The sequence below is a fragment of the Erinaceus europaeus genome, chromosome 17 (assembly GCF_950295315.1).
Source record: "Erinaceus europaeus chromosome 17, mEriEur2.1, whole genome shotgun sequence".
Lineage (NCBI taxonomy): Eukaryota > Metazoa > Chordata > Mammalia > Eulipotyphla > Erinaceidae > Erinaceus > Erinaceus europaeus.
Window position 1 is genome coordinate 3,701,724 of NC_080178.1, and position 17,781 is coordinate 3,719,504.

Genomic DNA, 17,781 nt, shown 5'->3' on the forward strand with positions numbered 1-17,781 from the left:
TGTGTGTGCGTGCGTGAATGTGAGCAAGTGTGTGTGTGTGTGTGTGTGTGTGTGTGAATGTGAGCAAGTGTGTGTGGGTGTGAGTGAGTGAGTGAGTGTGTGTGCGTGCGTGAATGTGAGCAAGTGTGTGTGTGTGTGTGTGTGTGTGTGTGTGAATGTGAGCAAGTGTGTGTGGGTGTGAGTGAGTGAGTGAGTGAGTGTGTGTGCGTGCGTGAATGTGAGCAAGTGTGTGTGTGTGTGTGTGTATGTGTGAATGTGAGCAAGTGTGTGTGGGTGTGAGTGAGTGAGTGAGTGTGTGTGCGTGCGTGAATGTGAGCAAGTGTGTGTGTGTGTGTGTGTGTGTGTGTGTGAATGTGAGCAAGTGTGTGTGGGTGTGAGTGAGTGAGTGAGTGTGCGTGCGTGAATGTGAGCAAGTGTGTGTGTGTGTGTGTGTGTGTGAGGGGAGGCGAGATACTGTCTCAGGATGCTCTCCTGTCCCACTTTCTGTGATGAGCAGGAAGGGTGTGAGTCTGGGAGGCTTTGGCGCTAGAAGAGACCAGAAAATGGGAGGGGGGCTGGGCAACGCAGTGAAGACAGATAAGCGTGCTGGGGCAGAAGTGCCCGTGGGTCCTGTGGGGGTGCAGAAGAGAGTTCTGGGGCAGGCTAGGCCCCTAGGGCTTAGGGGCTTGGCCTGGACTCTTGGTTGGCAGGATCCCCCTTCCCTTTCTGGCTGTGCTTTGGCTGGAGGGAAGCACTGAGGCTGACAGGGACCTGTGGTCTCTCCACAGCCCAGGACAGGACAGGGCCACCACGGCCAGGCCCATGGCCCAAAGGGTCCCAGATTTGGGACTCTGGAATGATCTAGAAAGGTAGGTGTGTGTGTGTGTGTGTGTGTGTGTGTGTGTGTGTGTGTGTGAAGTAACCATCTGTTTCTCCTTTTCAAACTGTCAACTTCAGGGCCAGTGAAGTGGCTCAGTGGGTAGAGCACAAGACTTGCCCAGTGAAACTCCAGATTTGGTCTTCAGCACTGCTTTCGACATGGTGATGCTCCGTCTTGCTCACAAAATAGACCAGGTGTCACCCTAGGAGGTGGCACAGTGGCTAGAGCTTTCAACTTGCAAGCATGAGGGTCTGAGTTCAGTCCTCAGTATTGGATAAACCAGAGTGATGCTGCTGTGTTTTTTTTTTCTCTCTTCCCTTTTTTCTCTCAGGTTAATAAAGTACATCCGGGGCCAAGTGGTGGCGCATCTGGTTGAGTGCACAAGGAGCTGGGTTCAAGCCCTCGGTCCCCACCTGCAGGGAGAAAGCTTTGCGAGTGGTGAAGCAGTGCTGCAGGTGTCTTTCTTCCTCTCTACCTTCCCCTTCCCTCTCAATTTCTGTCTGTCTCTATCAAATAAGTAAAATATTAAATAAATAAATTTGGGGCTGGGTGTTGGCACACCCGGTTAAGTGCACATATTTTCATGTGCAAGGAACTGCGTTTGAGCCTCTGTTCCCCACCTGCAAGAGAGGATGCTTCACGAGCAGTGAAGTAATCTGCAGATGTCTCTCTGTCTCTCCCTCTCTATCTCCCCTCCCCTTTCAGTTGCTCTCAGGGAGAGTAGTAGGGGAGGGTTGTGTTTTTGTTTCGCTAGCCAGAGCACTGCTGTTGATAGTCCCTGATCTCCCCTGATGGTGGGGGGTAAGTCAAGTGGCAGAGTCTGCTAGAGGCTTCTGGCCTGATCCCTAGCACCACCGGTACTAGAATGGTGGCTCTTTCTCTCTCTAGCTCTCGCAACACCGGTGTAATAAAAAAAAAAAAAAAAAAAAAGCCGGGAGTTGGGCAGTAGCGCAGCAGGTTAAACACATGTGGCACAAAGCGCAGGGACCAACATAAGGATCCCGGTTCGAGCCCCTGGCTCCCCACCTGCAGGGGAGTCGCTTCACAGGTGGTGAAGCAGGTCTGCAGGTGTCTGTCTTTCTCTCCCCCTCTCTGTCTTCCCTTCCTCTCTCCATTTCTCTCTGTCCTATCCAACAATGACGACATCAATAACAACAACAATAACTACAACTACAATAAAAAGACAACAAGCGCAACAAAAGGGAAAATAAAATTTTTTAAAAATTGAAAAAAAGGGAGTTGGGCTGTAGCACAGCAGGTTAAGCGCAGGTGGCGCAAAGCACAAGGACCAGCATAAGGATCCCGGTTCGAACCCCGGCTCCCCACCTGCAGGGGAGTCGCTTCACAGGCGGTGAAGCAGGTCTGCAGGTGTCTTATCTTTCTCTCCTCCTGTCTTCCCCTCCTCTCTCCATTTCTCTCTGTCCTATCCAACAACGACAACAACAATAATAACTACAACAATAAAACAATAAGGGCAACAAAAGGGAATAAATAAATAAAATAAATATAAAAAATAATAATAATAAAAGTGCTCTATAGAAAAGCACTTTAAAAAATTGAAAAAAAAAGAAAGTCTTTTTGAGGGAGTTGGGCAGTAGTGCAGCAGGTTAAGTGCACATGGTGCAAAGTGCAAGGACTGGCGTAAGGATCTCGGTTCGAGCCCCTGAACCAAGGGAGTCACTTCACAGGCGGTGAAGCAGGTCTGCAGGTTTCTATCTTTCTCTCTCCCTCTCTGTCTTCCTCCCCTCTCCATTTCTCTCTGTCCCATCCAACAACAACAACTACAACAATAAAACAAGGCAACCAAAGGGAATAAATAAATATAAAAAAGAAAGTCTTTTTGCAGAAGCATTATGCTGTTTCCCGGAACCACCCACCCCTGCCTCTCTCTAAGTAAGAAGTACACCAACAAAATAGAGGCCAGAAGACTAACCGCCCCATGAAGGCTAAAAGGGGACAGCTTGTCCCATGGGAAGGGGACTAGAGAAACCACAGCTGCCGTGAATGAGGGCCTGTCCCCTGAGCTGACTGCCTTGCGGCCAGAGAGGGACTCTGAGGGACACCGGGGAAGATGACTTGCTTTCAGACCGGCCCGAGGGTCCTTCCGGCCACCGCTTCTGGGTCCCAGCACGCAGGTGGTGGCAGATTAAAAGGATCACAGAGGGACAGTGTTCAGTCTGGCGTGAGGCCAGGGCTCAGCCAGCTTCAGCTACTGTCAGAGCTCTGGAGCCAGGCCAGAGGGGCTGCTTTCAAGGACACGGGAGCCAGGACAGTCACGGGCCACATCCATCACGCTGCGGCTGCCAGGAGCAGTGCCCGCTTCCATTCAGCAGGAGCGCTTTCTAGTTTGATAGACTCAGGTCCATATGCCTCCACGCGACCAGGGTGAGGGTGGGCAAGGCCCAGCACAGGGGAGCATGTTGTCTTCAGGGTCGTGAGAGAAAAGGACATTAAACAGGGGTCAGGCGATGGCACAGCTGGTGGAGTGCACACATTCACAGTGTGCAGGGACCTGGGTTCGAACCCCTGAGCCTCGCCTGCAGGGGGAAAGCTTCACGAGTTGTGAAGCAGGGCTGCAGGTGTCTCTCTGTCTCTTTCTCTATCTCCCCTTCCCCTCTCAATTTCTCTGTCACTAACTAATACGTAAATAAATAGTTAAAAGAGAAAGAAAAGATTTTTAAAAAGAAAGAAACACATTAAACACATACCTGGTGCAGCTAGTCCTCACTTGGGGCTGGAGCACTGAGCCAGCACTCGGCTACGAGCCCCTCACCCAAACACACAGCTCTAGGGGCCGGGCTGGCTCTTCTCAGAAGAACACTGGCAGCCACAGATTCCCACTGTTTTTTTTTTCAAAGTTTTAAAAAATATATTTATGTATTCCCTTTTGTTGCCCTTGTTGTTTTATTGTTGTAGTTATTATTGTTGTTGATGTCGTTGTTGTTGGATAGAACAGCGAGAAATGGAGAGAGGGGGAGAGAAATACAGACACCTCCACACCTGCTTCACTCCCCTGCAGGGGAGTCGCTACACAGGCGGTGAAGCAGGTCTGCAGGTGTCTATCCTCTCCCCTGGTCTTCCTCTCCTCTCTCCGTTTCTCTCTGTCCTATCTGTTCTCTCCCCCGGTCTTCCTCTCCTCTCTCCGTTTCTCTCTGTCCTATCCAACAACAATGACATCGTCAACAACAACAACACTACAACAATAAAACAACAAGGGCAACAAAAAGCAATAAACAAATATTTTTTTAAAAAGTGGGTGGTCCGGGAGCTGGCGCAGTGATAAAGCTTTGGACTCTTAAGCATGAGGTCCCAAGTTCGATCCCTGGCAGCACGTGTGCCAGAGTGATGTCTGGGTCTTTGTCCTCCTATCTGTCTCATAAATAAAAAGAGGATCGGGCTGGGGAGATAGCGTAATGGTTCTGCGAAAAGACTTTCATGCCTAAGCCTCTGAGGTCCCAGGTTCAATCCCAGGCATCCCCGTAAGCCAGAGCTGAGCAGTGCTCTGATGAAAATGCTAACAACAGTAGCAACAAGGGTTGCCAGGCCGAGGTGAGCCCGGTTGAGTGTTAACAGTGAACAGGGACCCGGGTTCAAGCTCCCAGTCCCCACCCACGGGGGGGGGGGGGGGGAGAAGCTTCAAAGTGGTGGAGCAGGCTTCAAGGAAGGTGTGTTTATTTTTCTCCTTTACCTCTCAATTTCTGGCTGTCTCTGTCCAGTAAATAAAGACAAATAAGGGAGTCGGGCTGTAGCGCAGCGGGTTAAGCACAAGGACCCACATAAGGATCCTGGTTCAAGCCCTGGCTCCCCACCTGCAGGGGTGTCGCTTCACAGGCGGTGAAACAGGTCTGCAGGTGTCTGTCTTTCTCTCCTCCTCTCTGTCTTCCCCTCCTCTCTCCATTTTTCTCTGTCCTATCCAACAACAATGACAACAATAATAACTACAACAGTAAAACAAGGGCAACAAAAGGGAATAAATAGATAAAAAAATAAAGACAAATAAATAAAAATAACAGCGATTCAAATAAAGTAAAAAAAAAAATAGTCGGCGGTAGCGCAGCGGGTTAAGCGCAGGTGGCGCAAAGCACAAGGACCGGCTTGAGGATCCCGGTTCGAGCCCCCGGCTCCCCACCTGCAGGGGAGTCGCTTCACAGGCGGTGAAGCAGGTAGGTCTGCAGGTGTCTGTCTTTCTCTCCCCCTCTCTGTCTTCCCCTCCCCTCTCCGTTTCTCTCTGTCCTATCCAACAACGACGGCATCAATAACAACAATAAAACAAGGGCAACCAAAGGGAATTAATAAATATTTTTAAAAAGAGAAAAAAAAGAGAGCATCAAGGACGGCTACGTGTCACCAAGCCAACTTGACGAAGGTGCGAAGAGCCTGCCTCCCCGCTCAAGGAGAAAGGCCAGCCCAGGGAGAAACCGAAATGGGGGCGGGGGCGGGCTGCCGCCTGCTTTCACTTTCCCCTTCCTGTTTTCGGGCCCCGCAGAGGAGTCACATTTTCCCGTCCTGTCCAGTCCCCACATGACTCCCGAATTCAGGGCCCACCGGGAGGGGCCCCACGCAGGGCCTGGACCTCCGGCGGCGGCGGGGGCGGGGTGGGGGCTCCGCGAGCTCGGGGACGAGGCCCCCCGCACGCCCCGCACCCCGGGCGCCCCGCACCCCCGCTCCCCAGCCCGGGCGGGTCGGAGGCCCCGGGCCTTCCCCTGCGCCGGGGGTGCGGGGGGTGCGGGCGGGGGGGGGCGGCCTGGCCCAGCCGCCGGCGCCGGTGACATCACCCACCCCCAGGCCGGCGGGAGGGGCCCCCGAAAGCCCCCAGCGCGACTGAGCGATCGCGGCGCCGCCTCCCGGCAGGCGGCGCGGGGGCGCGCGCTGGTCCGGCGCCCGCGCGCCCCCGGCGGCCCCCAGTGCGCAGGCGCGGCCGCATTCCCGGCAGTGACGCGGCGGCGGGCGCGCGCGGCGCATTTCCGCCTCGGCGAATGGCCCGGCTGTAGCGCGCGCCCGGGCCCAGCTGCGACCCCGGCCCCGGCCCCGCCCCCGGGACCCCGGCCATGGACCGCGAGGGTAGGCGGCCTGCGACCCGCGGGTGGCCGCGCCGGGCGGGCGGGCCCGCGCCCGGGGGCCCCGCGCCGCCCCTTCCTGCGCCCCGGGGCGCTGCGCAGGGAGCGGCCGGCCGGATGGGGGCGCGGGGCGGGGCCGGCGGCGCGGCCTGACTCAGTTTCCCCCAGCGGGGCCCGGCGCCGTCGGGGATGCTCGGGGGGGCGGGTGAGGGGAGCGGGGGCCCGCCGGCCGAGCCCCCCGGGGCCGGGCCGGGGACGCAGGTCCGACCCGCTGCAGGGGCGCGGGGCAGGGGCGCGGGGCAGGGGGCGCGGGGCAGGGGGCGTGCCCGAGGGTCTTCCGGCCGGAAGTGCGGGCGAGGGAGCGGGACTCGGCTTCCCAGACTGGGCGGGGGGGGGGGCGCTGGCCCCGGTCCCGGTCCCCCGTGGTCGGGCAGCAGGTGTCCGTGGCCCTGCCAGCGTCCCCTCCCGCGTGCCCCGCCGGTGCTGGTGCTGACACTCGTCTCCCTCCCTCCCTCTGCAGACCTGTTCCCCCTCATCTTCCCGTCGGGTAAGTGGACGCCCCCCTCCCCCCGTGGCCGGCGGCGGCGGGCGGCCGGCTGATGCCCACCCCCTGCCCGCAGAGCCCGCGCCCGCCCCCGGGCCCTACGTGGAGGTCATCGAGCAGCCCAAGCAGCGCGGGATGCGCTTCCGCTACAAGTGCGAGGGCCGCTCGGCCGGCAGCATCCCGGGCGAGAGGAGCACGGACACCACCAAGACCCACCCCACCATCAAGGTCGGCCCCGGCCTGGGGGACCCCCCTCCCTCCCTCCCCGCAGGCCGCCGGCCCGCCTGACCCTCCCCCGGTGCTGTCTGTACTTTGCACAGATCAATGGCTACACCGGCCCGGGGACAGTCCGCATCTCCCTGGTCACCAAGGACCCCCCTCACCGGCCTCACCCCCACGAGCTGGTGGGGAAAGACTGTCGCGATGGCTTCTACGAGGCCGAGCTCTGCCCCGACCGCTGCATCCACAGGTCAGGCTGTTACACTTGGCGCCGGTGCGGTGTCCCTGGCTCCCATCCCCCATCTTTATTTGTTTATTGGCTAGAGACGGGTCAGACTGAGATCGGGAGACAGACAGACAGACACCCGCAGCCCTGCTTCACCACTCCTGAAGCTTCCCCCTGCGGGTGGGGACCGGGGGCTTGAACCCGGGTCCTTGTGAATTGTAACCCCGGGCATTCAACCGCCCGCGGCGACACCACCTGGCCCCAGCGCCTCTCTCTGTCTTAATGCCGTCTGCGTGACCAGGCTTGGGGGAAAACGTCTTGGGACACCCCCCCCCCACTCACACACTCTTGTGGCTGGAAGGGGTCTCACGTCTCTTGTACCGAGAAAGCAAACAGCCGGGCCAGTCGCCTTCTGCGGAAGGCAGAGATGGGCCGTAAACGGAGATCTTGTCCGACCCCAGTGGAAGACCAAGCAGGCGGCAGGAGGTGGGGAGTGGGTCTCCGTCCCCTGGGGCAGGAGAGCAGGGAGGCCTGGCGGCTGAGGGCCCCAGAAAGAAGATTTCAGGCAGACCGGGCCAGCGTGGGGCCTCTGAGTCCACAGGGCAGCGCAGCGAGGGCCAGCTGGCAGGGCCCCTAGTGGCAGTCCGGGAGGAGGCCGGGCTCTGCCGTTGGCAGTGGGGGGCCTGATGCCCGGGTGGGCCCCCAGCTTCCAGAACCTGGGCATCCAGTGCGTGAAGAAGCGGGACCTGGAGCAGGCCATCAGCCAGCGCATCCAGACCAACAACAACCCCTTCCAAGGTGAGGCGCCTGGGTCCTCAGCTTGTGCTCTCCCCCACCCCACCTTCCCTGCATCCCTCCTTCTCTGGCCAGGCCAGCGAAGATGGGATGCGACCCAGAGGGGCCCTCACTCTGCTTCTAGAACCTTCTCTTCCACCTTATCTGGGACGCCTCCCGTTTTCCAGGCCCTCAGACAGCCCTCGCAGCCCCCCCTGACCTCTGACCTCTGTGTCTGGCAGTCCCTGTAGAGGAGCAGCGGGGAGACTACGACCTGAACGCCGTGCGGCTCTGCTTCCAGGTGACGGTGCGGGACCTGGCAGGCAGGCCCCTCCGCCTGCCCCCCGTCCTCTCTCACCCCATCTTTGACAACCGTGAGTGGCTACAAGAGGTGGGAAGGGGAGCTGGGCCCGGGGAGGCGGGGAGGCCCATGGGCGAGGCCTCCGAGGGCAGCCCTGCCTTGTGAGGGTGTCTTGTGCCAGCCTGGCTTCTGCACCCAGCTCTGTGCCAGCTGCGAAACAAGGCCGAGGGGACCCAGAAGGGCCTTGGGGAGTGGCTCGCAGGCTGGAAGGAGACAGGCCGGGCGCTCCTGGCGTTCCCAGAGCTGCCCAGGAAGTGTCCGGGAGCCAGACGTGGCTAGAGAGAGCTGGGTGACGGTGGACAGTGGCGAGAGCTGGCAGGGGAGCCACAGTCTCGGGGCGAATGGGAAGAAGGGGGCTGTGGAGCCCTGAGAATGGGGAGCCAGGACGAACCCCGCGGGGTCGGGAGGACTCATGCTGCTGGGTTTGCAAATGGCTTGGATCTGCGGCCCAGGAGTTGGCTCTATAGGGAGAGCACGGGGAAGGCCCTGGCTTTGATCCGCAGCACTGCGCATGCTGGAGCCGTGCTCTGGCTCTGTCATGAGATAAATAAGACGGGACTAGGGAGAGAGCTCAGTGGTTGGGTAAGAGGCTTGCACATCTGAGGCCCCAGAGGTCCTGGGTTTGGTCCCTAATCCCGCCTTATACCAGAGCTAAGCTGTGTGTTCTCTTTCTCTCTCTCTCTCGTAAGAACTAAGTAAAACGGGGGCCAGGTGGAGCATGTGCCATAGCACATATGCCACCGTGAGCAAGCAGGGGGCTGGGGGGACCCAGGACAAGCAGTGGAGCAGTACTGCTGGTGTCCTACACCCCTCCTTTCTCTCATCTTCTATCAAAAACAAAGAAAAAGGAAAACGGGGGGGGGGGGGGGGGACTGGGAATGGTAGAGCTCTGTGGGCATTGAAGCCTAGTGATCACCCTGCTAGTCAAACAAAGGTGTAAACAAGCAGCCAGGAGTCAGCAGGCGGCCAGAGCACGTGGGACTGTGCAAAAGGAGCTGGGTTTGAGCCCTTGCCCCCCACATGGGGGCACCTGCTGGCACGGAACTCCACAGTGGAAGGGTGCTGTAGGATCTCTCCCTTTCTCCATCTCTTTCTCTTCCTCTGTTTCTCACCCTCTATCTAGAAAAATAAAAACTGACCAACAGGAACAGTGGAGTCGAATAGGCACCAAGCCCCAATGACAGCTAGTGACAAGACAAATAAAGTGCCCACCAAATAAGTGGTATCTTTACGTAGCTACTACATACGATAGAGATTGATATGAAAGAGAGACAGATGCTCACAGGCCTGAACACGCGCACAGCCCAGAGCGTCACTCTGGCGGAGGCAGTACCCAGGATGAAATCCAGAACCTCAGGCCCACAAGGCCTGCACTCCACTTGCTGAGCCACTTTCCCAGCCACAACAGAAGAATACATTTTTTTTTTGGGGGGGGGATTTTTTTTATTTATTTCCTTTTGTTGCCCTTGTCTTATTGTTATAGTTATTATTGATGTTGTTGTTGTTGTTGGATAGGACAGAGAAATGGAGAGAGGAAGGGAAGACAGAGAGGGGGAGAGAAAGACAGACACCTGCAGGCCTGCTTCACCACTTGTGAAGTGACTCCCCTGCAGGTGGGGAGCCGGGGGCTTGAACTGGGATCCTTATGTCAGTCCTTGCACTTAGCGCAAAGTGCGCTTAACCCGCTGTGCTACCACCCGACTCCCAGAAGAATACATTTTTAAAAGATATTTATTCCCCTTTGTTGCCCTTGTTGTAGTTATTATTGTTGTTGTTATTGATGTTGTCGTTGTTGGATAGGACAGAGAGAAATGGAGAGAGGAGGGGAAGACAGAGAGGGGGAGAGAAAGACAGACACCTGCAGACCTGCTTTACCGCCTGTGAAGGGACTCCCCTGCAGGTGAGGAGTCGGGGGCTCGAACCGGGATCCTTACTACGGTCCTTGCGCTTTGCGCCATGTGCGCTTAACCCACTGTGCTACCGCCCGACTCCCTGAGGAATACACTTTTAAAAGATCCTGTTAATTTTCATGAGCAAGACCAGGGCCCCACCTAGCTCTGGCAGATGGTGGTGCCGGGAGTCAACCCGGGGGCCTCTGGCAGCAAGTCTGGGGCTTGGACGCAGGGGCGTCTCTCCGGCTGAAACCATCCTTAGTTTGGGTGGAGAAGGGTGAGGTGAAATCCAGCGGCTCCCTGGGCTGAGCGGGGAAGTGGCACCGGTGGCAGAGGGAGGCCAGCGGGCATGGCCCAACCCTGACTCACAGGCGCTGCCTGCAAATGCCAAGCTGCCCGCAAACGCCAGACTTGCCGTTGGGCAGGCAGGCCCTCCCTGGAGACCTTGGGGTTCAGGCTCCCCAATTCCCACCTGCAGGTGCGCCCAACACTGCAGAGCTCAAGATCTGCCGAGTGAACCGCAATTCGGGCAGCTGCCTGGGCGGGGACGAGATCTTCCTGCTGTGTGACAAGGTGCAGAAAGGTAGGTGGGGCAGCGCCGGGCATCCCAGCCCTCGGGGGTCTGCAGGTGGGGGGAGCTGTGCCCACACTGCTGCCCGCCCACCCGCAGAGGACATCGAGGTCTACTTCACGGGGCCGGGCTGGGAGGCCCGTGGCTCCTTCTCGCAGGCGGACGTACATCGGCAGGTGGCCATCGTGTTCCGGACGCCGCCCTACGCCGACCCCAGCCTGCAGGCCCCCGTGCGTGTGTCCATGCAGCTGCGGCGGCCCTCGGACCGCGAGCTCAGCGAGCCCATGGAGTTCCAGTACCTGCCCGACACAGGTGGGCCTTGCCGGCCGGGCGCAGGGTGAAACAAGGCGACGGCCTGGGCTCAGCCGTCTCCGCGAGAGCTGCAGGCAGCCCCCAGAGGTCGCCTTGGAACCCGGCCAGCCGGTTCCCGACTCCTGCGGCCACTCGGCTTTGCCCTGGATCTGGACGGGCCTCTGGATGTCTGTGCACGGCAGGGAGAGCCAGAACCATCCTCTGTCCGAAGCTGGCTACTGGCATTTCTCATCCTGTTCTATCTTTTCCTCCCTTTCTCTCTCCTTCCACCAGGTTTATTGCTGGGGCTCAGTGCTCACAGCACAAATCCACTGTTTCTGGCAACCCTTTTTTCCTTCTTTTGCTAGAGGGGGTGGGGAAAGAGAGAAACACCTGCAGATCTGCTCCACTACTCGTGAAGCTTCCTCCTTGCAGGTGGGGACCCAGGATTTGAACCTGGGACCTCACTTACGGTAATATGTGTGTGTTCTACTGGGTGCACCATGACCCAGCCCCTCCATCTTTCCTTCCTTCCTTTTTAGATTATTTGCTTATGAGAGAGAGAGAGAGAGAGAGAGAGAGGAGGGGGAGGGGGGGAGGGGGAGAAGAGTAACTAGAGCATTTCTCCAGCACGTACAATGCTGGGGGCTGAACCCAGGACAGACCTCGTGCTTGAGAACCCAATGCTTTTCCTGCTGTGCTGCTTCCCAGGCTACACTTCTTTGTTGTTGACATCGTGTCCCTGGAGAATGTGAGGCCACTAAGCAGCCTTCCTGGTTCCGTTTTTATTTTGTATTCTTAGAAGGCCAATGAGATAACTATGGTCTCTCTCTGCCTCTCTTTCTGCCTGAAAATGTCACCCCAAAGCAGTGAAGTCCTGCGGACGACTAGAGGTTGCGATCTGGTGGTAGGGGAGGCAAGGCACCACTCATGGAGTTCCCTTTGCTTTGTTCGTGTGCTTCTGCACGGCGTTGGGATCGAACCCGGGGCCTGGCACGAGGCACACATGCTGTTCTGTGCCCCCGAGCCACCGCCCAGCTCTGCACACCCATCATCTAGCCCGTGAGGGTCTCCTGCTCTCGAGGCCATCTCAGTTTGGCAAGCAGTCCCCAGACAACCTTCCATACATGGCCACTTCATGCCAGGGTGCCCACTTCATGCCAGGGTCATTGCCAGGTGTGGCCCTTGGGAATCTCAGTCCCACGAGGAAGACAGTCATACAAAGCAGCCCGCTGGGTCACAGGATGCAGTGCAGAAGGGAGGGAGGTGAGTGTGGAGGGTGTGGGAGCTGGAGCTGGCTGCCTGGAAGAGGCGGCATTGAAGCTGGAGGCAGACAGAGTTCTCAGCTGGGTGGGAACAGGAAGGGCAGAGCAGGGTGGGGGTGTCGGAGCCCATGGCTGCCACGCAACTTTGGCTGAGAGCTGACTCAGTGGGGCTGAGTGGGGTGTGAGCCCCGATAGAAGGGCCCGGAATGTTGAGGATTTCTTCCTGATGGCAGTGGGGAGCCCCGAGGGTTCAGAGCACAGGACAGGAGCAGATGTGGAAGCTCGCTTTGGTGATGTGTAGAGGGTCAGAGGCAGGGAGTCTGCTGGGGAGGAGCTTGGGCACCTCTCCTCTCCCTCCCCCTCTGCCCCTGGGACACACAGTAGGCTCAGCCCCGCCCTGCGAAGGCTCTGTCTTCATCTTCAGTGACAGCTCGGCTCCTCTGCTCCCCGGCCGCCTCTGCTCGGCTCCCTGCCACTTTTGGGGAGCAGGTGTCCTGCCGCACACTCACGGCCTCACCCCCCAGTGGCTGCAGAGGAGCCTGGCTAGAGGGGGAGAAAGATGCTGAGGTGAGGCTCCCCGGTGACGAGGCAGGTGGGTGGCAGGGGAACGAGGGAGGAGGAGGAAGAGCCAGTTTCTGAGACAGGACGGCAAGGGGTGAGGTTGACTCAGGACTGATGGTGTTGAGTACTTCAGGTCTGTCCAAGTGCTGTGGTCATTGGAGAGTTCTAGAAGCTCCAGGCTGAACTCTAGACCGCGAGAAATACAACGCTCAGGGATGAGAGACAGCTCAGAAGGGAGAGCACACAGATAGCATAATGGTTCTACAAAGGAAGTCAAACCTGAGGCACCAAAGTCCCAGGTTCAATCCCCCGCACCACCACAGACCAGCGCTGAGCAGGGCTCACACCTTCCCGCGCACAGGTGTTGGGTCCGAGCCCCAGCATGTGCGGAAGCGCCATGGTTGTGGGCTGAGGCTGGCTTTGAGGTCAGTCCCGGCACCATCGGTGCAAGACCAGCGCTGAGCAGCGCTCGAGTCCTCGAACATGCGAATCTTTTTTCTTTTTTGCCGCCAGGGTTATCGCTGAGGCTCAGTGCCAGCACTATGAATCCACTGCTCCTGGAGGCCTTTTTTTTTTTTTAAATCCCATTGTTTTGCTGTTGCTGAGTAGGACAGATTGAGAGAGAAGGGGAAGGTAGAGGGATAGAGAAAGACACCTGCAGACCTGCTTCACCCACCGCCTGTCAAATGACCCCCCTGCAGGTGGGGAGCTGGGGGCTCAAACCAGGATCCTTGCACCGGTCCTTAGCTTCACGCTATGTGCTCTTAACCCGGTGTGCTACTGCCCGGCCCCCCCATGGTGAATCTTTTTTTTTTTTTTTCCTCCAGGGTTATTGCTGGGGCTCAGTGCCTGCACCATGAATCCACCGCTCCTGGAGGCCATTTTCCCCCCTTTTGTTGCCCTTGTTGTAGCCTTGTTGTGGTTATTACTGTTGTTGATGTCGTTCATTGTTGGATAGGACAGAGAGAAATGGAGAGAGGAGGGGAAGACAGAAAGGGGGATAGAAAGAGAGACATCTGCAGACCTGCTTCACTGCCTGTGAAGCGACTCCCCTGTAGTTGGGGAGCCGGGGGCTCGAACTGGGATCCTTACACCAGTCCTTGCGCTTTGTGCCACCTGCGCTTAACCTGTTGCGCTGCCGCCCGACTCCCATGGTGAATCTTTTTAAGATTGACTGACTGATGGGAAAGATAGGGAGAGAGAAGCAGAACGTTGCTCTGACTCGCGATGCCAAGGATCAAACCTGGGATCCCAGGCTGGAATACCCTGTGCCTCAGCCTCTGGGGGCTGCGGTAGCAGATCTGAGTGAAGAGGAGGCCTGGGGAATGGCCCCCGGAGGCGTCTGGTCCCCCAGCGGTGGGTGCGGCCTACAGACGGTGGGTCCCCAGAGAGGGGTGGTGGCTCAGTGTGGAGCGTCTCACACACTCCTCTCACTTGTCAGAACGTGCAGCCTCAGCTCACGGCCAGAATTCCCTCCTGGGGTCTCTGAGGGCTTGGCGGGGGTACCGGGGAGGCCCCAGCGGAGATGAGCGAGACCACTCAGCCTGTGTCTTCCCCAGATGACCGCCACCGGATTGAGGAGAAGCGCAAGAGGACCTACGAGACCTTCAAGAGCATCATGAAGAAGAGCCCGTTCAGCGGTGAGGGCGGGGGTCGGGGAGAAAGGCGGGAGCGGGCGGGAGACCTGGGCGCGGGGCGAGGAGTGACCCAGCCTTGCCCCGCAGGGCCCACCGACCCTCGGCCTCCCAGCCGCCGCATTGCCGTGCCCACCCGCAGCGCCCCTTCCGTCCCCAAGCCAGGTGAGCATGTCCTGTTGTCCCGCCAGAAGTGTGGGCTCAGGTGTCTCTGGCCCAGCGTCCGGTGCGCGCCCGAAGCTTGCTGTGTTGGACTCGGGCTTCTTGGGAGCGCGGCAGGGTGGGCCTTGTTACCCGTGTCACAGCTGACCCGCGGCTGTGACAGTGCAGATTCCCAGGCCCAGTCACAGACCTGCAGGGATTGGGGGCTCTGAGAATGTGGCTCGGGGATTGCTGTTCCATCGTGGACACTCGTGCCCAGCCATGTCAGTCACCCCCACACAAGACACCGGGGGACACAAGGTTTCAAACTGGATCAACGTCGCCCTCAGGGAAACTAAAAACAACCTGGGCCCGGGCGGTAGCGTAGCGGGTTATGCGCACATGGCACGAAGTACAAGGACCAGCATAAGGATCCTGGTTCGAGCCCCCAGCTCCCCACCTGCAGGCAGGGGAGTCGCTTCACAGGCGGTGAAGCAGGTCTGCAGGTGTCTGTCTTTCTCTCCCCCTCTGTCTTCCTCTCCTCTCTCCATTTCTCTCTGTCCTAGCCAACAACAATGACATCAATAACAATAATAGCCACAACATTGATAAACAAACAAGGGCAACAAAAGGGAAAAAACAGCCTCCAGGAGCAGTAGATTTGAGTGCAGGCACCAAGCCCCAGCGATAACCCTGAAGGCAAAAAAAAAAAAAAAAACACCTTATTCTGAGGGTCGCCGAATGCAGACACTGGGGCAGGGCCAGGGCAGCAACTGGCAGGCCGGCAGCTCCCGCGCAGCTCCTGGGACCCACAACCCTCCAGTGTTGCTGCTTCCGTTGTAAAGCGGGAGAGGGGGGTTACCTAGCAGGTCTCTGAGACCACCTCTTCCTCAGAAAGGCTGAGGGGTTGTGACTGCAGTAGTCAAGAAGGGCTCCAAGGAGGAGGGGGAGCTAACCACAGGAGAGCTCAGGTTGGGTTAGAGAGGAGCCCCATGTGGATCGTCCGGTTCCGAGCACCCGGGACAGGGGCCTGGCATATAGACGGGGTGGGCTCTGACCCTGCCTCTCTCTCTCTCTTCCAGCACCCCAGCCCTACCCCTTCACACCCTCCCTCAGCACCATCAACTTCGAGGAGTTTAACCCCATGGTGTATATGGGGCAGGTCTCAAGCCAGCCCCAGGCCTTGGCCCCGTCCCCCGCCCCCGCCCCGGCCCAGACCCCGGCCCCTACACTAGCCATGGCGCCTCTGGCGCAGGCCCCAGCCCCTGGCCCCGTCCTAGCCCCGGGCCTCACGCAGGCCGGGCCCTCGCCCGCCCCGAAGCTCGGCCAGGCTGGGGAAGGGACGCTGAGTGAGGCCCTGCTGCAGCTGCAGTTTGACGCCGACGAGGACCTGGGGGCCCTGCTTGGCGGCAACCCTGACCCCACTGTGTTCACCGACCTGTCCTCCGTTGACAACTCCGAGTTCCAGCAGCTGCTGAACCAGGGCGTCTCCATAGCCCCCAGCACCTCGGAGCCCATGCTGATGGAGTACCCTGAGGCGATCACTCGCCTGATGACGGGGTCCCAGAGGCCCCCCGACCCAGCTCCTGCCCCCCTGGGCACCCCCGGGCTGCCCAATGGCCTCCTGACGGGGGACGAAGACTTCTCTTCCATCGCTGACATGGACTTCTCAGCTCTCCTGAGTCAGATCAGCTCCTAAGGGGCTGGCCCCTGCCCTGCCCAGAGCACCAGCTTCCAGGGGCTCAAAGCCCCCCAAAGTGAGCACTTAGGGGTGCTGGGGGCAAAGCTCCAGCCAGTTCCACCGACTTGGGTAATGGCGCCCTTGGGTTTCATTGTATTTTACTATTGGCAGTTCTCTCTTTCTCTCTCTCTCTTTTTGGAGGTGCTTAAGTAGAAGCATTAACTTCTCTGGAAAGGGGGGAGCCAGAAGGACTCAGTCATTCTTCCCTTGTCCTGATGCTCAGTTCCTGTCTCTGTAGGGATCTGGGGGCCCTGTCCCCACCTTCCAGCTCCTTGCGCTCTCCTAGAGAGGACAGGAAGGAGCTGTGGCCTCTGAGGCCGCCCAGCCTTACTTCCAAGCGTCTTCCTAAGTTCAGGGGTTCATTTGCACCACCGCACAGTCAGCCCGGCTCCCCGCCCTCTGCGGCACCAGCATCTGAGGGGCTGGCCTTCCTGTCCCGCCAGCCGGCTCCTTGCTCAGCCGCGACAGAGCAGAACTCGAGGGCCGGACAGAGGACTTGTGACCAGAGACACGTCTGCCCCCCTTTCCTCAAGTGCCTTAAGAGCGGGGCGAGTTGGTTGGAGAGCAGGGGGTGGGATGGGCAGGCCGCTCTCCAGCCAGGATTTTACTAAAGAACCAAAGCAGTTGGACTTGCTCTTTCCATTCTAAACTAATAAACTCGTTGCCAAGCTGCCCAGAGATCACCCTTCTTTCAGAAAGCAGGGAGCACGCGGGTGACACTGGAAAGTGTCCCGGGCGGGGCCGGCGGCCCAGCAGGAGCCACGTGGCTTATAGCAGCAGGGGGAGGGGACGGGAGGGGAGGGGAGGCCCCGACCAGACCCTGATACCCTGCGCTGCTACCACCGATGGGGCTTGAAGCCCCGGGAAGCCCAAACAAAAGCCGGGCCACGGCCCAGAGGGTGAGATCAGATCGGGACGCGCTTCCGGCTCGGGCTCACGCATGCGCAGAGGGCCGAGGCGCCGGCGCGCCCTTCTCGAGCGCGCATGCGCACACACCGCGCCCTGCGCCGGGGAAACCCCGGTTCTCAGACCCACGGCCCCGAGTTCCGGGCTTCGCCCTGTGGGTGAGGTCGGGGTCAGCGGGACGTGCCGCACGGAGGAGTGCGCCCTGGGTGCTGCTGACCTGCCAGGGGAGGTGGCGCTGGAATGTTGGGGGACCGGAATGTGCTAGAGCCGACCCCGGGCCCAGTCTCGAGGGCGGGGCGGGGCGGGGCGGAACCCAAGCACGGCGTCCCGGTCAGGACCCGGGCGGACGAGCGGGGGGGGGGGGCGCCGGGGGCGGGGCTTGAAGGAGTGTGGGCGGGGCCTGCTGGTCCAACCAGGGGCGCCGGTGTCCGGGGCCCGCGCTGGGAGAACGAGCGGGAGGCTGCGCCCCGCGAGCCCGCCGCCCCCTCCAGGCTTCCCAGTGCCCTGCGGCGACCTCCGGGAGCCTCTCGCGGGTCTTCCCAGACTCCGAGTGACCTCATCGTGCTCGTCCGTCCAAATCCTGGTCTTGGCCGGGACCCCGCTCCCTCCCTGGGGCCCAGCCAGGCCTCCGCTGCAGCCACTGCTCCGGCTCTCACGTCGGAATCCCACCCCGGCTCGCTCCCTCTCAACAGCAAACACGTGACACGCTGGGGGACCTGCACCAGGGAAAGGCTGGGAA

General features: G+C 59.4%; 1 protein-coding gene across 1 annotated transcript; it reads left to right on the top strand.

Annotated features, from left to right (window-relative positions):
* The first annotated feature begins 5,727 nt into the window (after nucleotides 1–5,727).
* Nucleotides 5,728–16,809, top strand: RELA (RELA proto-oncogene, NF-kB subunit). Its single transcript, XM_060176038.1, has 11 exons — nucleotides 5,728–5,920; nucleotides 6,437–6,463; nucleotides 6,537–6,688; nucleotides 6,781–6,929; nucleotides 7,612–7,703; nucleotides 7,922–8,053; nucleotides 10,411–10,515; nucleotides 10,603–10,815; nucleotides 14,180–14,260; nucleotides 14,345–14,419; nucleotides 15,478–16,809. Exons 1-11 carry the CDS (start codon nucleotides 5,908–5,910, stop codon nucleotides 16,092–16,094), a joined length of 1,656 nt encoding a protein of 551 aa, XP_060032021.1. The 5' UTR covers nucleotides 5,728–5,907; the 3' UTR covers nucleotides 16,095–16,809.
* Nucleotides 16,810–17,781: the final 972 nt, after the last annotated feature.